This window comes from Canis lupus, chromosome 19 (assembly GCF_011100685.1).
Source record: "Canis lupus familiaris isolate Mischka breed German Shepherd chromosome 19, alternate assembly UU_Cfam_GSD_1.0, whole genome shotgun sequence".
Classification (NCBI taxonomy): Eukaryota; Metazoa; Chordata; class Mammalia; order Carnivora; family Canidae; genus Canis; species Canis lupus.
The window spans coordinates 2,957,180-2,981,943 of NC_049240.1; the positions used below are offsets into that span (position 1 = coordinate 2,957,180).

At 47.6% G+C, this 24,764-nt stretch overlaps 1 protein-coding gene across 6 annotated transcripts in view; it reads left to right on the forward strand.

The window, feature by feature from the left end:
* The window catches only part of TBC1D9 (TBC1 domain family member 9), a 135,834-nt gene that overhangs the window by 95,301 nt on the left and 15,769 nt on the right, over positions 1-24,764 (forward strand). For 3 of the 6 annotated variants that reach the window (XM_038564570.1, XM_038564571.1, XM_038564572.1), the window contains 8 exons: positions 1,994-2,092; positions 2,240-2,308; positions 6,201-6,441; positions 11,334-11,399; positions 12,667-12,753; positions 14,823-14,897; positions 14,993-15,096; positions 16,614-18,761. In XM_038564570.1, coding sequence (XP_038420498.1) covers positions 1,994-2,092; positions 2,240-2,308; positions 6,201-6,441; positions 11,334-11,399; positions 12,667-12,753; positions 14,823-14,897; positions 14,993-15,096; positions 16,614-17,336 — 1,464 coding nt within the window. In that variant the 3' untranslated portion in view covers positions 17,337-18,761. Of the gene's footprint in view, positions 1-1,993; positions 2,093-2,239; positions 2,309-6,200; positions 6,442-11,333; positions 11,400-12,666; positions 12,754-14,822; positions 14,898-14,992; positions 15,097-16,613; positions 18,762-24,764 lie in introns of those variants that run through there. The other 3 variants (XM_038564575.1, XM_038564573.1, XM_038564574.1) reach the window with 1 other exon arrangement.

The following is a 24,764-nucleotide window of genomic DNA, read 5'->3' on the forward strand; positions in this document are numbered from 1 at the left end:
CAGCACATCTACTTTCTAGCCGGCTGTGCTGCTTCTTACTGGAATGCGTCATCTTACCTTGTGTTTGGTTTGTACTTATGAGACTACCCTGCTCCGCGCCCCCCTGCTTCCCGTCTCCCTGATGAGCACTTGCCTCTCCAGTTGACCATCCTGTTCCGTCCTGACGCTCACACCGCAGCAGCGCTAAAGCCCTTCTTTACAAACAAAAAGACCTTTTCCTTAGATGGAATTATAGCTTCAAGGAGGTAGCAGAGAAGGTACAGAGTCAGGTGCACGCCCCAGGCCTTCACCCGCTCCAAGTGAGCATCCCAGGCACGCCTGGTAAGGCTTCAGCAGCTGCGTGTGAGTTCTAGGTGTGCGTGTGCAGGTGTGTGTGCAGGTGCAGGTGCGTGTGCAGGTGCAGGTGTGTGTGCAGGTGCAGGTACGGGTGCAGGTGCGCACAGTTTTGTCACATGCCTTGCAGAACCACCACCACGGTGAGATACTCCCCTGTAGGTGCTGCTCCCCTGGGGCTGCCGGATTGTCCACCTATAGCCACAGCCACCCTTCTCTCACCCTGTCGGGAGCCCCCCTCTCTACAGTAATCTCATTTCATGATTATCACATAAAATATGCTCTATGCGTTCTTTTGCGATTAGTCTTTTTCATCATGACTTCTAGGAGATTCATGCAAGTCACTTTGTATAAAATAGTTGTGGTTTTTTTTTTAAGATTTCTTGAGTAGGAGCCTGTGGTACGGATGTACAAAGCCTCTGATTCACACACCCCCGTAACTGTTACCCGGACCAATGCCAGCACCCTCGAGATGCCCTTTGCGTCTCCTTCCTGTCCCTGTACTTCTCTCCAAAATTAATATGTCAGTTGTGTTTGTTCTTTGAACTTCATTCATGAATGTATGATTCCACTTCTACAGAATGAACTCTTTTGGTTCTGGTTTCTTTTGCGTAGCGTTATGATAGTGAGATTTATCCGAATGGTTCATTTTCGTTGCTGTGTGATAGCACTACAATTTATTTATCCACTCCACTGTTAACGAGCATTTGAGTGACTACTTGCTTTTGGCTAACAGTAGCACTATGAATATTTTTTGCATAGAAAAAAATAAACGCTTTTGGGGGGAGGTACTTAGGAATTTATGTGTGTCATTGGTATATATTTCTCTTCAGATTTAGTAGATACTGCAGACAGATGTCCCAAATGGTCATACCAACTGATACCCTGAGCAGCAGCAGATGAGGGTTTTGGCTGTACCTTGCCGACACTTGACACGTCCGTCAACTATTTCTTGACCCTTTGAATGTGTTGAACCATCGCAGCACTGCTTGCACGGGTCAAGCTTCATGCTTTCAGCAGAATTGCTTTGTTTTCCTTTTGTACCTGTAGGAGATCGAAAGCTTTATATATTCTTTCTCCACCTTCAGATTGAAAGACTCATTTGGCTTTTGAAATTTCATTCAACAAACACCCAGGTACTAGGAGGCATTTTGGAGTTTGGAAAGATAGCTAGCCCACAGTGTCTGCCATCCAGAGACAATGTGGGTTTCTGAATCGGGACAAGTGCTACTGAGCTAGGGAACAGGAACAGGGAGCCTCCCACAAGCACTTCTTCTGACCTCCCAGGCTAATGGTGAGCCTCAGATATTTCCTTTCTTCCTGTCGAGAAAATCCTTCCTTTGAAGCATTTTCATTCTTCCGTAAATGGCCCTTACAGCCTTATCCAACGTTTTCTTCCCTCTAAACTGGTTTATTGATTCCAGCGAGACTCATTTAACTGTGAAATTTAGCTCCAGCGTTAAGAAGCATGAGAGTTGCCTGTTACTTACTTACGGTTGCTAAATTGTTTTTAAAATAAAGAGCTAGTCCAGGATGCCTGTTATTTCACAAGAAATTTCCTCTATGTATCCATCCAGCTTGTGTCTCCGTAAGTCTTGCAGACATGATACTATGTACTTGCAGCAGATTTCTCAGAAATACCAATATTGCTCCTTTCTAGAAATTTGGAACCATCCGGGCAGATCTGATTGAGCAGATGAGATTCAAACAGAGGCTGAAGGTGATCCAGACCCTGGAGGATACTACGAAACGGAACGTGGTAAGTTCTTTGCAAAATAGCTGTGGCCTTCTTGCTCCATGAAGTCCTGCTTGACAGACTGAGAGGACTTAAAAGAAGAAAATCAGGCACTTTCCCAATGTAATATCTTTTGAGATTGTGAAATCCATTGTGTCCACCTTCTTATAGGTCCGAACTATTGTGACAGAAACGTCCTTTACCATTGATGAGCTAGAAGAACTTTATGCTCTTTTCAAGGTGAGTTTCAAAGTAAATTCGTGTATATTCAGGAGAATAAAAGGGTTCACTTTAATATTTTAGTTAGTTCTAGATTCTTCTGTTAAATTGTTAACAGACAACATGAGTATCAATGTGTATAAATGTGTAGAACTGAGAGTATAAAAATGAAATGCTTAATATGAAAAATAAGCATACCCTCACAACTCAGTTGAAGCTGATATTTTAGCTTTGTTCCACTCCATAAAATATTTTAGCTGTCTTCTTGGACTTGACAAAAAAGGGTATTACTTTATAATACTCATTGGAACAATGGCAAGTGAGTCTTAAACGCTGCCTGAAATTATTGTAAATTGTTATTTTTTTTTAATATTAAGCTGTTTTAAAGCACCCCTAGAGCTCTTCTATATTAAGCTATAAAGCACCCCAAAAAAAGAAATATGTAGCTAGAATAAAAATAAAGCTGTTCCAATGTCTAAGGAAAAGCCTGATTGTTTAAACTTCAGTAGTTTTCATCCTATAACTCCGCCCATACCAGTCTTAATCCTGAATGACAAAACATTTATTAGTAAATAAAGCCAAGTAGGGGCACCTGGGTGGCTTCAGTGGTTAAGCATCTGCCTTTGGCTCAGGTCAGGATCCCGGGGTCCTGGGATCGAGTCCCGCATTGGGCTGCATCTCCCTCTGCCTGTGTCTCTGCCTGTCTTGGTGTCTCTCATGAATAAATAAGTAAAATCTTCCCAAAAAAATTAAAAAAAAAAAAAAAGCCAAGCAGATTTTTTTCTTCTGGAAAAAAATGCTTTTGTCTTAACTATCACGATCAACCTCATAGGTAAAAATGTGGCAATTAGCAGGACTTAATTTTTAAAAGAGGTCTTTTATGCTGAGACTAAGTTTATCCTGATTTCTGATTGGGTAGCTTCTTATATTTAGTTCCCTTTACTGCCAGAGCTGAACATGACTATTTGGAGGACTGCAAAGATAGCAGGAGGCACCAAAGGACAAACAAAGATCTGAGTTGAATACTAACAGGTCTTAGAATCAGAGGATGTGATAGCTGGGAATGTTTTTGCTAATACTCCCACGTGCTTGTAGGCTACTGCAGAGCACCAGCAACTTACGTGTTCTTGTGTCACTAGTGTTTACGCGAGCGTCTCTCCCTGGTAGGTACTCTGCACATGTGTGCTGCATACACAGGTAAATTAGTGATGGCTTACCCATCTAGTACAACCTGTGCATATGTCTGATGGGGGTACAAAGAGACTGAGCTTTCATTGCTGGTTAGTTAGTGATGCCCTGCGTGCAGCCCAGAAGCGTGATCAGCTGAGTGGACACCACCACCCCCACCAGCCTCCATTCGGCACTTGATGGCGAAGTCTTCATAGCGTGCCAGCCCATTCGTACTTCACTCATATGCTGTAACCAACTGTTCAGTGTAAGGTGGTTGTTCATAACAGAAGGGTCCCCCTTGGTTTCATAAAAGAAAAATACAATGATCCAAGAGATACCGTGGAACCCAAGATAAAAACTTCAGTTACAAGGATGCCTGGATGGCTCAGCGGGTGAGCGCCTGCGTTTGGCCCAGGGCGTGACCCCGGGGTCCCGGATTCGAGTCCCTCATCAGGCTCCCCACAGGGAGCCTGCTTCTCCCTCTGCCTGTGTCTCTGCCTCTCTCTCTCTCTCTGTGTCTCATGAATAAGTAAATAAAATCTTTAAAAAACCCTTCAGTTACAGACTCTCTTTTGAGTCTCCTGAACACTTTAATTGACTTCAAGTCACTTGAACAGACACTTACTGAGGCGTTAGTATGTGTCAGACACTCTGCCAGACTCTTTAGTCCTTTAAAAAGCCAGTTTCATGGGGTTTTCCTGCAGATATAAAGGAAAGATGCAGTCCTCTGCATCTTTCCAAGCAGCCCTTAAACTTGTCAAACCACCAAGCAACTATACTCAAAAAAAAAAAAAAAAAAAAAAAAAAAAAAAGTTAAAACTCGGAAGGAAAAGGTGGAAAGGCTGCCCCCTTGAGGCACATTTGATGGAAAATGTAGTTCAGGGACTCTGCCCCAGTTTCTCTTGAACTCCCTAAATTAGTCCTTTGGTCCATTTTGGACGTCCGGGTGTCTGGTCCCCTTTTGGTGCAGTACGGGGCTTACCAGCGAACAGGCTTGTCTTTTCCGTGAAAGTGCCCGGACCCACATTCAAGGCTGGTTCCAGGTTAACCTGGATGCTGTAGTTGGGAGGAAATGCTCTGCACACCCTTCATCCACGGACCTAGCTCAGCTAAGGAGGCCCCTCCCAGGGACCCATCACCAACCCCGGCCTCCCTTCCCAGGGCTGCTGGGCGTCACCTTCGAGCTCAGTCCTTGCGGCCTCTCTGATCTCAGCCTCCCCTGCCTCCTGCCCCGACGTCCCTGCTCCGACCTCACCAGGCACAGCCAGGAATGCAGCCCCAAAGCCCTGGCGAACTCTGACCCGCTTCCTTTATTCTCCTGAGGCTGCACCCCAGAAACCTGGCTTTGGCTCTGCTCTCCACCTCTCCTCCTCCCTCCGTGCTTCCTGCCTACCCCCCTCCTCCCTCTTTCGGTTTATTGGCTATGATTCCCAGTAAACGATTGTGATAAAGCCATCTGGGCTTTGCTCCTTTCTCTAAGTGAGAACGAAAGTGAAACACCACACAGGCTGCTGGCTCCCCGCTTACACAAGTCCTAGGCAAGGGAAAAAGATCTGCTTCGAAAGTGCTATTTTTTTCTCTTGCAGTATTTGCACTTGCTGTAGTGAAATACTCAGACAATGCAAGAGGGAACAGTAAAAATGAAGTCCTCCTTTCCATGCCCCTCCCATCTCTCCCATCTACCATCCAGAGCTAAGTGTCGGGGGAGGGGTGTCCTTCTGGGCCTTTCTATGAGGAGTTTTATCTTGTGGTCTTCCTAGAGTGAGTGCAAACATCTACCAGAATCGATATGGCTTCATGACTAAGAGGCTGCCTTGCTTCCAAGGACAGAAGCAGGAAGCTTTTTGTTGTTTCCAGATCTCTGTTCTCGCCATGCTGGTTCCTACTCATAATTTTTCTCGGGCTATTTTCAGATGTGCTCAATAAGAACACCACGCGTTCGTAGCTTGAATAGTGTGACTATGATATTTATGTCATTTCAGTGACCAAGAGACAGGGGGTTTATGGGACGCTAAACTAGGAATTCAGAAACACCCCTGATGTCATCATGCTTCTGTTCTGAGTAACTGGTTGGATGACCTTGGAGGAGCCGCTCAGCTTCGGCTTCCTCACCCTCACCTAGAAAACAAGGTGGTCACATCGCCTAAATTACAGAGCCTTTTCAGGTTAACATTCTCTCTCTTTATTTTTTTTTAAATAAAGATTTTATTTATTTATTCATGAGAGAGGCAGAGACCCAGGCAGAGGTAGAAGCAGGCTCCCTGCGGGGACCCCGATGTGGGACTTGATCCCGGGACCCTGGGGTCACACCCTGCACCGAAGGCAGATGCTCAACCACAGAGCCACCCAGGCATCCTTTGGATTTGCATTCTACTTAATTTTTTTTTGATAAAAAACTTTTATTTATTTTCATGGGAGTTATTTTTTTGAGTGCTTTGTGAGTGTGTATGTGAGGGGAGAAAGCATGGGTGCGGTCAGGGATGGGGGGGTCCCTTCCTCCACCTACCTCCAGTAATCGAACTGGACCTTTCACGCCAGATGTGAGCTGCAGAGGTGGTTGCCATGGAGTTAGTGGGGTGGTCTGGGGGTGGGGTACAAGGAGCCCTGAAACTAGAACACCGCCCCAGGAGAGGCACACAGGTTGCCCGAAAGCCTTTTTCCCACTGTCGGTCGGGGCCTTTTCTTCCTGGCGTTTGCCAAGAGATTGCATCCGCAGTGACCTTCCTGTCCTTTCATTTTTCAGGCGGAGCATCTAACCAGCTGCTACTGGGGCGGGAGCAGCAACGCGCTGGACCGGCACGACCCCAGCCTGCCTTACCTGGAACAGTATCGCATTGACTTTGAGCAGTTCAAGGGCATGTTTGCTCTCCTCTTTCCCTGGGCCTGTGGGACTCACTCTGAAGTGCTGGCCTCCCGCCTATTCCAGTTACTAGATGAGAACGGAGATTCTCTGATAAACTTCCGAGAGTTTGTCTCCGGGCTAAGTAAGCACCTGATGTCGTTGCATGAGTTTGGAAGGGGACCCTGGGGCCGGAATACCTGCCCCTCTCCTCAGGGTCCTTAGAGCTGCCCTCAGGGCCCCAGCTGCCTCCAAAGATTGGGTTTGGAGGGCAGAGGAGCACATTGTAATGTTTGCAAACTGCTGGTGATGTTTTTTCTTTTAGTTCATGAGTATACTAAAGGATTAAAGCCTTGCCTTCTACATTCGTTAGTTCTCAGCACTAGTTAAAAGGCCTTCTCAGAGAATTTCCAGGACAATGAAATGCCAGCTTAAACACTGGAAACCACAGACTAGGATAACTTTACAAGGGCAAAATATGTGGGTGGGTTGTTTTTCTTTGACAAAAATTATATTTATATTATATTTCATAAAATTCTTTAAAAACATTTCATAATGGGCTGAAGAACCCACAACAGCTCTGCAGTCTAAATGGAGGTTTTAAAAAAATAATAATAATAAATAAATAAATAAATAAATGGAGGTTTTCATCTCTCCATTTGGCTTGGAGGCAGGACCGTCCATCATGAGCAAGCCACCCCCACCCAAAAGCAGCTCCTGGTCTCTGCCTGCCAGCCTCTCTGACCGCTATCTCTGTGGCAGGACTGCCCTGTGTTCTTTTGAACTCTTGTGCCATTTATAATTGAGCAGAAGAGCCAAGGGGAGTAGAGCTTGGCCTGCCGGATGGGAGGTGATGGTCGTAGCAGATATTAGTCAGGCTGCCAGAATGAGAGAAGCAACACAAAACTGTTCGTTCCAGTTGTGCCAGTCTGTGACCTTGGGCCGCGTACTTTAAAACAGCATGCCCCCACCCCCCCCCAGAAAAAACAGCATGCCCCAGGAATGATGAAGGGGTCAGGCACAGAGCCAACAACGATTCCAAAAAGTGCTCTAAGTCTTTTTTTTTTTTTTGCTCTAAGTCTTTAAGAAGAATTACTAGAAGGCTTAAAAGCCAGAGGAAGCTGATGGTTTTTTAAAAAGGAAAAGGGGTATAGATGCGGTGCTCTTAGGAAGGAAAAAAAGTATTTGTATAAAGCACTCACATATATGTTTATGGAGGGAGAAGGATGTGTGAGAACTAGCCCTTTTCTAAGTGCAGACGCTGTTTGGAAGCTTCAGAATTTATACTTTATCACTAAATCCACACAAAGCCATTAGAGGGGGATGTAATGATAGCTAACATTTCTTTTTTATTATTTTTTAAAATTTTTTCTGTTTTTTTTTTTCTTTTTTAAAGATTTTATTTATTCATGAGAGACACAGAGAGGCAGAGACACAGGCATTGGGAGAAGCAGGCTCCATGCTGGGATCCCGACCTGGGGCTCCATCCCAGGTCTTCAGGGTCACGCCCTGGGCTGAAGGCGGCGCTAAACCGCGGAGCCACCCCGGCTGCCCCATAGCTAACATTCCTACAGCATTTACTCCGCTCCAGGTGCTGCCCTAATGCTGTGTGTACATCGAGTTTGCCTAAAGCTCACAACTGCAAAGTTGCTGTTTGAACCCAGGCACTCCAGGGGCAGTATGTGCTGTTACTATCAGGCTTTATTACCCACCTGCTGACTCTTAGTATCTCCATTTGCAGTTAAAGAGATGAAAGCTCAGAAACGTTAAATAACTGGCTGGGACATTAGTTTTGAGGGAGTCAGTACTTAGTCTGTCATTGGACTGAGCGGCACAGTTAGTGCGTGCTGGGCCCAGGATTCGAACAAGGGCTGTCTGGGTTCGTCGCTCACCCTGTTCTCACTACTCTGTGCTGGGGATGGCAGGCAGGGTATTTTTTTAGGGAAGGAGGAGCTATCCATTTTTATTTACACAAGTAACACATAAAGTACCTTCCACCTTTTATTTTATTTATTTTTATTTATTTATATATTTTTTTTACCTTCCACCTTTTAAAAAAAAAAGTGAAACGATCCAAACAAGGCTAAAAATCCTTTGATCCTCTCTTAATCTTTTCTGCCCCCCAGGTAACTTATGGTCAGATGGGTGGCTGTCAAAAGGAGATTTTAAAAAATTATCTTTGGGGGAAAATTTTTTTTTAAATAATTAAAAAAATAAAAAATTACCTTTGGGCGAGAATAAGGAGGAGGAAAAAGAGACCGGTTCTGCATGTAGGAAGTCATAGAAATAAATATAAACATTTAATTTACTGAAGTTCAGTGATTCCAGTACGGAAAATGCTCTTCAAAATCTTCAAGAAAAGAGAGGAAAGTTTGCAGTCCGGGATCATGAAAAACACTGGGAAGGAGTATTTAGGCTTCTCTGAAAGCAGTCAGGTTGTTGAGCAAAGTCAGCCTCGCCCTGGATCCTGGGAGAAAGCTCAGAGCTGTCATCAGTCATGTGGGTCAATGACAGTTACGGAGACAGACAGACAGACAGACAGACGAAAAAGAGAAACTGTCCAGGCTTTAAAAAACTAAAAAATGAATCCTGGAAAAGATGGATCGGTAGTTTTCACGGCAATCCCCACAAAGTCCCGTCTAGAAATTCATGAACAGATGGTCTGTACGGAATGAGAAATGAGGGATTACTACCAGAGGCCCCGGGGGAGCTGTGTCTCCTTTCCCAGTCATGTTGCCGAAAGGCAGTCTCTAAAGATGTCATTGGTGTCACGATTCAGGTGGTTGTTGGACAGAACTCGTTATACATGGAAAAGGTGGGGGTATGGTTGGTGATTGGGTGACTGACTGAACCCTGGCCCCCCAAAACGGGCCGGTTAGGGAGTCAGTTTCAGTGAAGAGGTCTCTAGTACTTTGGGCTTAATATTTTACCTCGGATCATTTCTTCTTCTGCAAATGAGTTACCGTCAGGATCAAATGAAATATTTCACGTAGAGTTCCTGGACCGGTGCCTGACTTAATAAAGGGTTAGTTCCGATTGTTACTAGGATGACACTTCATCCCCCTCTGCTGGCCTCAGTCAGTAAACTGAAATCATAGAAAAAAGGGGAAGGCCTACTACCAGATGTGTGGGCTACACGAAGCTGGGAAAGAGCCAACACATTGGATGACAAAAATGAGATTAAAAAGATAGGATTGGCAAAAACGAATTGGTAAGGATAAACCAGAAATCCTAAGTTTTGAGAAATGATTATAAAAAGAAGCAGGGACACCTGGCTGGCTCAGTCTGCTGGAGCATGCAACTCTTGATCTCAAGGTTGTAAGTTTGAGCCCCAGGTTGAGTGTAGAGATTACTTAAAAATAAAAAAATCTTAAAAAAAAAAAAAACCTAGGGTTTTGGCATATGGTATAGTGGGTTCAGGCATGGGATCTAGGGTTAGACACATCTGAATCCAAATCCTGGGCTTCCCACTTAGGAGCCTATGACCTTGAACACGGTCCTTACCACCAAGAAGCTCAACGTTCCTTAGCTGTAAAATTAGGATAATATTTATGTCCATCTCATGGAATTATTGTGAGAGAAAAGCGAACTACACATGTTAAGTAGTTGGCATAGGACTTCACACAGAGCAAGTCCTTAATAAATGTCATTATTTTTGTGATGAATATTAGTTGGTGTGCAAGCATCTGGGGGTTTAGTTAACCATGTGGTCAGAATGAAATCCCAGAGCGAGAGTGTAAACAATCGAACGCAGACTCAAGGCTGTCCTGGTAGAAGGATCTAGAATAACTCCACTGTTATCTGAAGTAGACAAGAGGCTCCTGGAACTCTCCAGAGAGATAGTGACGGTTGACACCTAAGGTAGATGTGAGTAAAAGCAGAGGCGTGTATAAACTTGCCTTGAAAAGATAATCTTGGGTGGGGGGAGGGGACAGGTGCGTTGTCCCCAAAATCTGAGGAGTTGTTGCATTGAGGCAACAGACCTATTCTGTTTGGCTTTTAAGAGTAGAATAAGGGGAAGAAGAGCGTTTCTAGATCTCTTTTTGAGTCGTGGACTCTGGGGTTTATTAAGGACTATGAACATGTTCTTCCCCACAAAATGACATACGCACACAGAGACAACATTTTACATTTTCGGGGCTTCCGGGACGTACTGAAGTTGAGATTGCAGGTTAAGGATCCTAAGACTAAAAAATTGCAGAAGAACTCTCAGTGTTTAAAGAACACATGGGTGGAATGAATGCCTCTGGTGGTGATAAGCTCCCTGTCCCTGAGAGTGTTCAAGCAGGTGCTAGACTCCTGATTTTCATGGATGAGGGGAAATGCCTACATTTAGCGGGACGTTGGACAAGACACCCCCTGATGTTCCTGCCAACCCAGATTCTATGATTCCTCTTTTTCCAAAGCTCATTAATCGTCAACTAGGTGCTCCGAGGCTAGATATTTACAGAGGATTTTCTGATTCCTAAAATACACATGGACTTCAAAGGGAAAAATAACAGAGTTCTTTGGATTGAAGTGACGGTGATACAGTGTCAGGTATAGTAGGATGAATTAAACTGGAGAGACATTTAAGAGACCCCAAAAAACAACCAAAAGGGATCTCTACGATGAGTAATTGGAAGCGATCACAAACCTATTTTAGGATTATTTCTGAATTCTGTTAGAGTGTTGAGACTCAGTCATATGGTTTTTCTTATTAATGCATTTATTATGTGCCGGGCACTGTTAGCACATTTAGTTCTCACAGTCCTCTGATCCTGATGTCAAGACCACCAGTAGAATCTTCTATTTATTATCTGGCCTTATATAGAGGAAACTGAGGTAGAGAGAGGTTAAGTCTCTGAAGGGCAGATAGTAAGGAAAAGGGGATTTGGTTCCAGAGCTCTTAGCCCAGATACGTCCTGGCCTGGGTGACCTTGTGTCCCCGATGTCTTGATTTCAATTTGCAAGAAGAAGACCTTCCAGGGGAGTGTTTAGCCTGGAGGGTTAGTACCACACACAGTACATTCCACATTGGTGCTTATGTGATTCTAGGTGCTGCGTGCCATGGGGACCTCACGGAGAAACTCAAACTCCTGTACAAAATGCACGTCCTGCCCGGTAAGTGAGCTCTCCTTTTTTTTTTTTTTTTTTTTTTGATTTACAAAATCATTCACTGGTCACTAGAGAAGAACTGAATAGTAATTACCTACGTAGCTTCCTGGCTCAGTATGTGCTTGATCCCGTGGTCGTTCACTTGTCCAAGGTAGGAGTTGTAATAGAAAAGAGCAGACCTTCTGCGAGAAGGAGAACAAATAGGATTTGGTAACTCATAGGATACGAGAGCATGAAAGAGAAGAGAGGACCCTGAGATTCTGAGTTTAGGAGATGTTTTTTGGTTAATATTTCATCCATTTAGGGATGCCTGTGGGGGCTCAGTGGTTGAGCATCTCCCTTGGGCTCAGGGCGTGACCCCTGGGGTCCCGGGATCGAGTCCCACATCGGGCTCCCTGCAGGGAGCCTGCTTCTCCCTCTGCCTGGGTCTCTGCCTCTCTCTGTGCCTCTCATGAATGGATAAATAAAATCTTTTTTAAAAAGATTTAATTTTATAGAGAGAGAGCACAATGGGGAGGGGAAATGCAGAGGGAGAGGAAGAAGCAGAAGCAGGCTCCCCGCTGAGCAGGTTGTCCCACGTGGGGCTCCATCCCAGGACGTGGGGCTCGATCCCAGCCACCCAGCCTCCCCTAGAAGGAGCCGTTTTCACACTGACAGAAACAAGTGGGAAAGGTGGAGCTCAGGTTTACAAAGGTTGCCCTATAAGCCGGGATATATCTAGCAAAAACTTTTTTAAAAATGGGGGATTGGCATTAAGGACAGACTCAGGGTAGATTGTACACTCGAGGATTAGCTTTAATTGCATATGGTTTCCTAGAATTTGGTTTGTGAAAGCAGCATTTCACAGTAAAATTTAGGAAAATCTCATAAAAAAAATCTCATGTAAAGGAACACTTTGGCGTGAGGTTGTTAAAAGGGAAGATTGAGTGAGCCCCCCACCTCCCAAAGGCTTTGGAGGCAGCAGGCGTTCAGGGCCCCTGGTGATGTGCCCCATGCCGCCTTCTTTTTTTTCTCTTTTAAGATTTTATTTATTTATTCATGAGAGAGACGAGAGAGAGAGAGAGAGAGAGGCAGGGACACAGGCAGAAGGAGAAGCAGGCTCCCTGTGGGGAGCCCCATGTGGGACTCGATCCCGGGACCCGGGTGTCAGGCCCTGAGCCCCCGGATGCCCCTCCGCTCCACCTTCTTACCTTCAGCGTCTCCCCGCCCCCCATGTCACCTCCGCTGAGTCCTGCTCTGCCGATGTAAGACGTCCCTCTCCGTCCCTCTCTAGAGCCATCCTCTGATCAAGATGAGCCAGATTCTGCGTTTGAAGCAACTCAGTACTTTTTTGAAGACATCACCCCGGAATGCACGCACGGTGAGTGGGTCTCCTCCCCAGGGGGCTTCTGCCACTGGAAGGAGTTGCCCCCAGGGCTAGTGAGGCGGACACGTGTACCGATCTGGTTCCCTAATGTGTGACTTTCTGTTCACACTGGTGAAGCCTGGCAGCCGACGATGGGGGCAGGTACTTCCCACTGGTGGAACCGTGGACACCGTGTCCCCCCGGGCTCAGAGAAATCATGGCCTGTGGAGCTACGTGTTTGGCTCTCGCCTCCCGGCCATAGTCAGACTCCTTAAGCACGTCGTCCTGTCATCACGCTGTTATCCAGAATCAGGACATTGAGGCCAGAGTCCTCCTGTGTCTGTCTTGCTCTGCAGCACGTGTCAGCAGACTTCGGCCCATGGACCTAAGGTGGCCCATGGTCTGTCTGTACAGCCCGTGAGCACAGAGGGCTTTTTACCTTCTTAAACATTTTTTTAGAAATCAGAAGTAGAATAATATCTCAAGACATGGGAAAATTGGATGAAATTTTAACTCGAGGGCCTATAAATAAGTTTTATTGCAACACAGCCAAGCTGTTCATTTATGCAGAGCCTCTGGCTGCTTCCAGGCTACAGTGCTAGAGTCAAGCACAGAGAGGCAGCACGGCCTGCAAAACCTAAGATACCTACTCCCTGGCCCTTTACCCCAAAACATTTCAGAAAAGGATCCACCTGTTTCAGAATGCTTTAGCAGCGTTCACGTACCAATGGCATGTAATAATCACTAAAAGTTGCTCTTTTAAAAATGTTTTTTCTAACTCCAAAATCACAATTGCTCTGTGTTGTAATCTTAAAAATATGGAGGTAATATGTAAAATAAGCCAGAGGTATCTTTAAATTTTGTAATACAAAAATAACGGTATCTTGAAATATTTTCTGTCCTTTTAATTTGTATAACATGTACTTATAATAATATGCAGGTATATATCATAAGACTGGGATCAAACTGCATAAACAATTTTGTATCCTACTTTTCTCACTTAAAATCCAGTGAGCACGTCACCCTGCCATTAAACATTCTCTGAAAACACGGTTTTTAAATAGCTGTATAATATCTATTGCACAAACTTACCATGTATTAAATGTTTTTTTAATGTCGGTCTCCTAAATCGTTTTCGATATTAGGAGGAGAAGAGCTTCTCGGTAACATAGAGTCACCAGTCACGCTGTGTCTTAAACGCTGCTGAGATTCACCTGATGCTAAATTCAGTGAGGGTCACTTATCTGGCAAACCAGCCACCTTTTGGGTGAGGGAAGAAGTTCTGGAATGCATTTTGGCAGCGGACAAACTGAATGGGAACGGGGAGCGGGGGCTGTAGACCTCTCCCTCTTGAAGTCCTCCTATGCCCTGCGATGTCCTGTTTTAAGAAAAAGGAAAACAGAAGTGGTTTCCTTAAAAAAAAAAAAAAAGTGGTTTCCTTGACAGTCCTATTTCTGAAATGCCAAATTATGAATGTGAAGGAATTTTGTAGGATTTTTTTTTTGTTTCCTTTTATCAACATAGATTTCACTTTTTTTTTTTTTTTTTTTTTTTTTAAGTTCTTGATCTTTCGCAGGGCTTGAGAGCAAACCAGTCTCAGGTATGCAGAGCTAAGATGATAATGTCACAGAGAGGGTAGGGAGGGCCACATCATCGGGCCAACACTACCATGTTTTAAGCATGGAAGACCACGTGACATCGTTCCTTTCATGCCTAATTCTGGACTCAACCCCAGTTGTGAAAAGTAATTCTGGGGAGAAACCATGACCGAGAAATAGGGTTGTCCGATGAAATATGGAAGGCCTAGTAAAATCTGAATTTGAGATAAATAAAAAATCATTTGTTTAGCCCAAGTACATTCCATGTGATATTTAGGACTCTCTTATCCTAAAACGTGATTTTTTTATTTATCTCCAATTCAAACTTCACGGTGTGTACTGGGTTTTGTTATTTGCTTTATTTTGTTTGTTTTACTGACTCAGGCAGCCCGACCTAGAGGCTTTTCTGTTTTCTACTACAAATGCTAAATCTGTGAGTGTATTATATAACATTGCATTTTTTTTCGTCTGAATATTTCTTGGCAGTGGTTGGGTTGGATAGCAGACGGAAACACGGTGCGGACGACGGCTTCGTTACAGTGAGTCTGCAGCCAGACAGAGGTAAAGACGTCCTCCTCTGCATGTTTGCCTTACTGCAGGTGGAACACTGGTTTCTTGACATCCAAATGCTTAATTTCTTGACACTTGGATTTTAGGGAAGAGGGCAAATTCTCAAGAAAATCGTAATTATCTGAGACTCTGGACTCCAGAAAATAAATCCAAATCAAAGAATGCAAAGGATTTGCCGAAATTGAATCAGGTGAGTGTTTAACATTTCGGTCTATTCATTTCAAACCTTGAAGTTCTGTTTTCCAGTCATAGAAAGATGTAGAATAAGTACCCCTCAAAGATCGTGGAACTTGAGGTATCTAACTGGGACCTGTTTGCACGTTCTTGTGCATCAAAAATGTGCTCAGTCGTGAGAAGTCTGACCCCCTCAGAGAAAATGTGAAGCACAAAATAATCAGTTTTGAGAGATGATGCATTCTCATTTCAGTCATTAAAAATATCCTCAGATACTCAGAAGACAAGCTCGTGCTGTTTTCAAATCACTGTGTCCGGCTATAAAGATATCTAACACATTCTCCTTAAAATAAAGCTGAAATGTAATGAGGCAGATAAAACAATATAAATAATTACAACACAGGATGACAATGCTGAGTCTCCCAACAGGAGAGACGACACATCACGTGGGTGGGGAGCGGAAGGCCTTAATTCTGTCCAGGGACACCAGCAGATGTGACACGGGACAGGGGATTTGAGCTCACCTTGGGCTGAATACCGAAGTGTGTAGACATGAAATGAGACGAGGTCTGGGATTTACTTAAATAATAGTGAAAGGGAATATAAGGGAAGGGGGAAGAAATGTGTGGGAAATATCAGAAAGGGAGACAGAACGTAAAGACTGCTAACTCTGGGAAACGAACTAGGGGTGGTGGAAGGGGAGGAGGACGGGGGGTGGGAGTGAATGGGTGACGGGCACTGGGGGTTATTCTGTATGTTAGTAAATTGAACACCAATAAAAAATAAATTAAAAAAAAAAAAAACCTGAACAAAGGATCCCTAGGGGGCTCAGTGGTTGAGTGCCTGCCTTCGGCTCAGGGCATGACCCCAGGGTCCTGGGATCGAGTCCTGCATCAGGCTCCCTGCAGGGAGCCTGCTTCTCCCTCTGCCTGGGTCTCTGCCTCTCTCTCTCTGTGTGTCTCCTGAATAAATAAAATTTAAAAAAAAAAAAAAACCTAAACAAAGGCTAAAGGAGTTAGTGGAGGGACGCTTGGGCAGTTCAGTGGTTGAGTGCCTGCCTTTGGCCAGGGCGTGACCCCAGGGTCCCGGGATCGAGTCCCACGTCGGGCTCCCTGCATAGAGCCTGCTTCTCCCTCTGCCTGTGTCTCTGCCTCTCTCTCTCTTTCTCTCTCTGTCTCTCATGAATAAATAAGTAAAATCTTAAAAAAAAAAAAAAAAAAAAAGAGTGGAGCAAGTGTCTGACAGTCATTCCAGACTCTGTGACAGGTACATGAAGATTCATTATTTCATTCTTTCTACTTTTATGGATGTTGGAAAAGTTTCCAAAAAAAAAAAAAAAAAAAAAAAAAAGCAAAAAAACCAAAAAACAAGAATAGACATGAGTTAAGAGGCTTTAACAACACGTGAGTTCATCCGACATATAGGACTTTTCGGGAGTCTTTGGGGAGCCGTAATAGTCGGTGGCTTTGCAGTCCGCGGCCTCCGCGCGCCCCTGAGGTCCCATCCTTGGTGTCTGCCCACGTCCCCCTGCAGGGCCAGTTCATCGAGCTGTGTAAGACGATGTACAACCTGTTCAGCGAAGACCCCAACGAGCAGGAGCTGTACCACGCCACGGCCGCGGTGACCAGCCTCCTGCTGGAGATCGGGGAGGTGGGCAAGCTCTTCGTGGCCCAGCCTGCGAAGGAGGGCGGGGGCGGCGGCGGCGGGGCCACCTGCCCCCCGGGCATCCCGGGCGTGCTCTTCCCCAAGAAGGGGCCCGGCCAGCCTTTCGCCGTGGAGCCCGCGGAGCCCGCGCCCGCCAGCCTGCCGGTCGAGGCCGAGGAGCACTCGCTGGGCGGGCAGATGGAGGACATTAAGCTGGAGGACTCGTCCCCCCGGGACAACGGGGCCTGCTCCTCCATGCTGATCTCCGACGACGACACCAAGGACGACAGCTCCATGTCCTCGTACTCGGTGCTGAGCGCCGGCTCCCACGAGGAGGACAAGCTGCACTGCGAGGACATCGGCGAGGACACGGTGCTGGTGCGCAGCGGCCAGGGCTCGGCGGCGCTGCCCCGGAGCGCCAGCCTGGACCGGGACTGGGCCATCACCTTCGAGCAGTTCCTGGCCTCCCTGCTCACGGAGCCGGCCCTGGTGAGGTACTTTGACAAGCCCGTGTGCATGATGGCCCGGATCACCAGCGCCAAGAACATCCGGCTGATGGGCAAGCCGCTCGCCTCGGCCAGCGACTACGAGATCTCGGCCATGTCGGGCTGACCCGCGCCTTCGGGCCGGGGCAGGAGGGCTGGGGCTGGCGGCTTGGTTGGTTGGGGTTTTTTTAACGTTCCGTGTGGGGGTTTCTTTCTTCCTTGTAAATTAAATATTTATTAGCACCTGGCTTGACGCCTAGTGTTTTCATAATGCGATACAATGAAAACTGTCGGAGACACATCTCAACACCTCGCCGTAGGTACAGCTGTCTTGGGGGGGCGGGATTTACCAGAATACAATTTATTCAATGAATTCCAAAAAAAAAAAAAAATCTGTCCGTGATATGTGTGTATTTTAACTCCTTAATCTTGCTGTTGGGCTGTATACATGGTTTTAAAAATAGTGCTGTTTAACGCTCAATAAGGCGACAGCCCTTTGTGTATTTGGGCTTTCTAAATGAAACTAGACCCGCAAGGAAAATGAAATGCCATGAATGTCCCAAAAGGAAAAAGCATTGTCAGGAGAGGGAACTCGTATGCCATTTTAGGGAGCATTCAGAAATATTTTTTAAGATTTGAAATATATTTCATAAAAGACCTCTATTCAAAAATCATTTCAACAGATGTTTCCTTTCAAGGAGAAAACACTTGAGTTTCTAAACAACTGTGGAAGCGTAAGTGATTTTTACATGATGCCACAACAACACTTCTATTTGATCAATTCAGACCAATACCAGGCTGATTTTGCATTAAGAAGCTCTTCTGGTTATTTAAGTCAGTTGACCAGAATTCAGGGAAAATGAACAGTCTCTTGTTACGAAGAATCTGAAAATGATAACAAAGATGACGGAAGGCTCGGGGAATTTTTTTTTTTTTTTTTGAAAGAGTAAATGTACTGACGCTTCTGATCCTGGATCTTCAGCTTCTTGTTACTCATTGCCAATAAAGCAAAAACTAAAACAATAAACTTTACCATTTCTATACTCTACATAGATTCAAGAAAAGTTATACCATGTATTGCATATGATCATCTTTCCAGTTAAGTCAATGTAAAGTAGAGATCATGTAAACTGTAAAAAATATCTGCAAGATAACGTACCTGAATGTTTTAAAGCAGAACTTGTCACTTTATTAAAAGAATGATATGCTCTATCTATTTCCTGAAGGGATGTGGAAAAGAAGACTATAGCGCACCTGCACTTTGGATTCTTGCTTTTTTTAATCATTATTATTTTGTTACTTTTACAGTTTTGCCTTTTACAGACGTTGAAGGGTCTTCTCCTTCTTGTTCAATCACCATCATGGTCACATTTCTGTCGCTTGTTCGGTGTTCCTTTCGACACATTCCTTTATGAGGCATTGTGTTTTTTATTTTAGCTCTTGCTGCTGTTTTTTACTTTTGTTTACAGAATGATTTTTAAACTGTCCAATGAAGTAGTGTTAACCTCAAGTAGGACAAATGTGAACAAATAAAGTACATCAGATATTCAGATATACGGCTTTTATCTGAGTTCCTGCCTAAAGGCGATAATGGGATTCTTTGGACAACGTCGCAGGGCGGGGGAGGGGGGGGATTATATTTAGGCAACCATTTTTGACTAAGGAAGCCAACACTTGCAGGCAAATATTTTGAGATAGGAAATACAATGTGTAGTGATGTGTGTGTGAATGGGTGTATTTAAAATAAGGAAGAAAGGCTTATCGGTCATCTAATTATTTAGCTTATCCTGCAGAAATGATAAAAGGCTGAAAATCCCTCTGTTTCATGCTCAGTAGTACACTGTAGCACCATCTGGTGCGTATCTGGTTGAGTAACCGTTGATTCGATTTCACTTTAAGATGGTTCTACATCATTCCATCGTGTGTTTCTGTCTGTAAAGTCACCTCGGGGCACCTCAAGAAATAACTGTAAAGGCTGACACTCCTGCCCAGCCCTGCCTTGCCACACTCAAGGATGGATTCGGGAGGGGAATGAGCATGCCTTTAGACGTGCTGTCCTGGGGATCCCTGGGGGGCTCAGCGGTTGAGCGCCTGCCTTCTGCCCAGGGCGTGATCCTGGGGTCCCGGGATTGAGTCCCCCGTCGGGCTCCCTGCATGGAGCCTGCTTCTCCCTCTGCCTGTGTCTCTGCCTCTTTCTCTCTCTCCTGTCTCTTACGAATAATAAAATCTTTAAAAAAATAAAAAATAAATGTGTTGCCCTAGATAAACAAGAAGGGTCAGAATTTTCCGTGATCACTCCGAAAGGGACTTTGAACAGCGTGTCCCCCTGAAGGCAGATGTCTCTGTTGATGCCCCCATCTCTTCAGACACATCAGAGGGCCTCACTCAGGGATATTACTGCACAATGGCCAGCTTCAGCCTGTTGGCTTCTACAGGCTACCTGGGGAGGAGCCCCGAGGCTTCGAGTTGGTTATTTATGGCCTAATGGTCCGGGAGACAGGCCTGCCAGCCCATCCTCCTTGGCCTCCAGAAGGCCATCGAGTGCATCTCAGGAGCATTTTCTGAAAAAAGATTAAAGTTCCTGTCTTGCTTTTAGTGGTTTGTGTTACGTCTTTTTAGTATCTCCGTGGATTCTTCTCTTTATTTCCGTTGACTGTGGCTCACTCTCTCTGAATGGTCCCTTTGGGTCGAGCTCTGTGAGCATTCGGTTCCCAGGCTAATCGTCACTACACGGCATGGATGGTGGCTCTTGTGGAGCATCAGGACGGCCTTGAGCTGGCAGCCGGTGGGCTCCTAGCTGCAGAGCACGGGGCTTGGCCTCCGTAGAGCTTACATGTGAGAACGCAGACAGAGCTGGTGCTGGGGAAGGAAGAAACCACACGGAGCCTGGGTGCCAGGGAGGTGGCTGAGCCAAGGCCATCCATCCAGCATGACTCCAAGTCTGGTTCTGGATAAGAGGGAGACCACGTGGAAATGCCCCAAAGGAGGCCAGGTCGGGAGAAGGCTCATGTGCCAGCCGTCTCAGCTCCCCCGGGGGATGCAGGCTGGGAACTCGGGAACCCTGGCGGGGGCAGCTGGCCGACAGGGTGTCCTGTCGCAGCCCTAGGACAGGCAGCTGGGCTTCTCTTCACTTTTCTGACCGCAGAGACCCAGTAGCAGCCACCCAGTCCTGGGCAGGCCTCTGCCTCCAACGTTAGACCTCCAGGGGGTCTAACCTTAGAGCACTTGAGCTCTTGAATCTAACAGAGTGGAGCGCACCGGGAGTGTTGAAACTGCCTTGCTGGGGGGCCTGGGGAGGGGGGGCTCGTGGGGGGGGCTCGTTGGGGGTCCGTGGGTCCAGCGTGCTCTCCCGCCCCCCCCCCAGGCTCTTCTGCTGCACTGTCCACTGCCAACCTGCGAAGAGCAGCCGCCGTGGGGGGCACAGAGCATTTCACAGGGTTTGTGCCTTCAGGTGACCTGTAATGTTTAGGGCCCTGCGCCTTTTTGTCGAACACGTTCCTGACAGTCTAGTCCTTTAAGGGACAGCTTAGGGAGCCACACAAAGGAGTTGACAGATGGGCGCGGCGGGACCCCGAGGGCGAGGGCGCGGCCAGTTCTCTGCCTGGGGCGGTGCCTGGCGGGCTGGGGGCTCCAGGGGCCAGGCCTGGGATGCTCAGCCCCCGCCCCGCGCCCGCGCCCGCCGCCCCCTCCCCTCCTGCGCAGGACGCCCCGCTCCGAAGCCCCGCCCCGGAGCCCTGGCAGGGCGGTGGGAGCCCCCCGGGAGGCCCAGGCCCGGGCACGGACGTCAGGCTCCGCGGGGGGCCCGGGGGCGGCGGGGCTCGGGCTCCGCGGGGGGGGCGGGCGGCCAGCGTCCCCCTCCCCCTGCTTGCGCGCGCGCTCTCTCTCTCTCTCTCTCTCTCTAATAAATATCTACAAACTGCTGATGACTCGGAGCCTGCTAGTGACCACCTGGGAGGGGCGCAGCAGGCCCGGCGGGGGGGGGGGGGCGGGGCGGGGCAGGAACTCCCCGGGGACTCACGACACTCGGTCTGCCCTGGCCCCGCGCTGCTATACGGCCCCGGCTGCGGCTGCGGCTGCGGCCCACCCCGCACACCTGCCCCCCGCACACCTGCCCCCACCGCACACCCCGCGCACCCTGCACACGCCGCATCCCCGCACCCGGCACCCCCCGCACACCCACGCCCCGCACACTCCGCACCCCGCACACCTGCCCCCCGCACACCCGCACACCCCGCGCACCCCGCACACCTGCCCCCACCGCACACCCCGCGCACCCTGCACACCCCGCAACCCCGCACCCCGCCCAGCCCAGTGCTGGAAGCAGGCGCAGGCCCCAGACCCCGTCGCGGGAGCCGCAGCCTGTGTGCCGAGCAGCGCTCCCCCACCCCGCCTCCCCCACCCCCGGCCCGCCCTGTGTCACGGCCCCGCCTGGTTCCCCGAGTCCCGCCCGCGCTCCCAGGTCGGCAGCCCCAGCCGCAGCCCTGCCCCGGGGGCGCGGGCACACGGGGGCTTCGGCGCTCCTGCCGGGGGGGCTGCGCCAAGGCCCCCAAGCCCGCGCCGTGACCTTGCGGCTTCTCCTGCCCCGCACGCGGCTCCTGGCCCCGCAGCCCGCGCCCTGCGCCCTCCCTAGGCTCCCCTCGGCGCTGCCTCCCGGGGCTCCCGGACCCCCGCCCCTCCTCCCCCACCTGCCGGCCGCGCATGCGCCCCGCTCCCCAAGGCGGGAGGGAGGCGTTCGGAGCACCTGTCGGCTGCGGGGTGGGGTGGGGGGTGGGGGGCTCCTTACACCACACCTGGGCTCCCACCTCTCCCACGAGCCCCGGATGCCGCTCCCCAAGCCCTTCCCAGGTCCCTAATCCAAGCTTCCTTTAAAAAAAGAAAAAAGAACTTATTTATTTATTCCTGAGACCCAGAGAGACAGTGGAGGGGGGGGGGGTGGCGCAGGGACACAGGCAGAGGGAGAAGCAGGCTCCATGCAGGGAGCCCCACATGGGACTCGATCTCGGGTCTCCAGGATCACACCCTGGGCCGAAGGTGGTGCTAAACCACTGAGCCACTTGGGCTGCCCTCCATTGTTTTTTCTAAATACCTTTTAATCTGGGTTCCTCTGTCTCTTGCCAGTTATGCAATCAGTCTAGCTTTGTACTTGTCTATAGGCCCAAGAGGGTCGTCGTTTTTAAAGGTTTTATTTATTTGAGAGTGGGCATGAGCAGGGGGAGGGGCAGAGGGAGAGGGAGAAGCAGGCTCCCCAGCTGAGCAGGGATCCCAACACGGGGCTCCATCTCAGGACCCTGGGACGGTGACCTGAGCCACAGGCATAGGTGTAACCCACTGAGCAACCCAGGCGCCCTGGTCCAAGGTGTTTTTATGAAGCTCATATTAATATTTGATCTATCCTCATCACTCTATACTTTTTTTTTTAAAAAAAGGTTATCCTTAAACAAAAGTAGCTATCCCAACGACCTACCCTATGACAAGAGTAGCTCTATTGCTTTATACTTATAAGAACAGAGCATGCTCAGTCTGTGGTGGATCAAGCAGGTCCTCAGCAGGTTGCTTTTCTTGACCCCTTTCCACAGTACCTGCCCATCAACTTTTACGCCCCAACTTGGTACCCAAAAGGGGGACTCAGAGGTTGATGCTGTGATGAAAGACCACATTTGGATGGATAGCCTCTTTCCAGTGCAAATTCCCTTAATTGGGTCTGTTTCTTTGAATAACTGGAAGGCAGTCATTCAAAAGAGCCCTTTGGCTATTGGTCAGGCCAGGCATGACATAGCAACTCCTGCAATCGCTGGCAAGCAAGAAAAAAAAAGATCAAGTCTCTGAGTTCATGGTGCCACACATTCATACGTGTATATTCATGCTTGTGGCAAGTGTCTCAAAGAACAAAGACCCCGGGATTGTGGCTGCCCTATTTTCCTGCCTCTAGTCTCCCTCCACACCCTCCAGTTACTCTTTTAAGTCGCTGTTACATGATCTTTGTAAAACTTCCATGTAATCATGTTCTGCTCCTGTCCCAACTTCCTACAGAAAAATAAACAGGCAGGAACGGTTATGAGCAGCCACCACCTGTATATGTACAGACTAATTTCTCAACACTGGCGTGTCCTCTGAGAGGAGCAGAACCTGGGGTGTAAGAAGCATTACAGCTTATCCATCTTCCCCACTGGCTGATTTGGGCACATCATTTACAGCATTCTCTGTCACGGTGTCAAAATCTGTGAGCCACGTGTGCTATTTTATATTTTAACCTCTCCCTCAACTCCTGTGGCCAATTTTTGGGTCTGGGGGAGATTTTGTAAAGGACGGTGTTGACTCTTGAAGTTTTGGAAGTGAAAGGGATCTTGGTATAAAACAGAATGTGGTCAACATGACTTTCAGCAGCAGCCAAAAGGTCGGAGGGTCAGATATGTGGACATTACTGTTGTATAAATGGAGACACCAGGTATTCCCAGTGTGATACATCACAGTACCTCGTCTCATCATGAGAAGTAAAGAACTGTGCCTCTGAGCAAGGAAAAAAATAGAGAATTCACTGGGTCCTTCCCGAGACAAGTCAAAGAAGTGCTCATTGAAGCCGAGGAGAGATGTGAAAGAGTTCATGTAAAAAATTAAGAGCACAAAATGTTTCGGGGTGGGGCACTGGGTGACTTCCTCGTAGCCGGTCCCATAAAGAAGAAGATGCACCATGCGACTAGGGCATTTGTAAATGCCTCCTGCGGTGGAGCTGCCCACGTATGGCGACTTCCTGGAAGACTTAAGCAAAGTATAAAATTGTAAACTCCTCTGAAAACGATGTATTCTGTGAAGTAGCTTTAATGACACACACGGGTTGACAGGGAGCTTTCAGAATCTCCGTTGGAATTCCTCTTCTTTCTGAACAGGGTAGAACAAAAGGGAGGGTTTTTGTGGAGCAAATCATCTCCCTGGTGGCTTGGCCAGGTTCGGGGGTTGCTGTGAAGAGAATGATGGCTGGAGGTCCTCAGGCTGCAGACTCTTTTGCCACCAACTCTCGTCCACCACTGCTCAGTCTAGAGCCCCGTGTAGACAGTGCTGGCTTGCGCAGTGACAAGGCCAGGAAAAGATTCCCGCAAACTCTCCGGAAGATTACAGATCCACACGTTTCTCTAGCAAAATGTTTTCCATGTGCTGAGATTTCTTGAAAAATGACACTTGGTGGAAAGACTTGTCACTGCACAGCCTTCTACTTTGTTAAATTTAAACTCTCCGGCGGCCTGGGTGGCTCAGCGGTTTAGCACCTGCCTTCGGCCCAGGGCGAGATCCTGGAGACCCGGGATCGAGTCCCACATTGGGCTCCCTGCATGGAGCCTGCTTCTCCTTCCGCCTGTATCTCTGCCTCTCTCTCTCTCTCTGTGTCTCTCATGAATAAGTAAATAAAATATTTAAAAAAATATAAATAAATAAACTCTCCCTACCCTATAAGAAGCCTCCGATGAACATTAGTACATCTGCACGAACATCACGTAATACTCAATTATTTTGTTTGCTTCTTACACACAAGTCACACGCAGATGCAACAATTGAACACGAATAC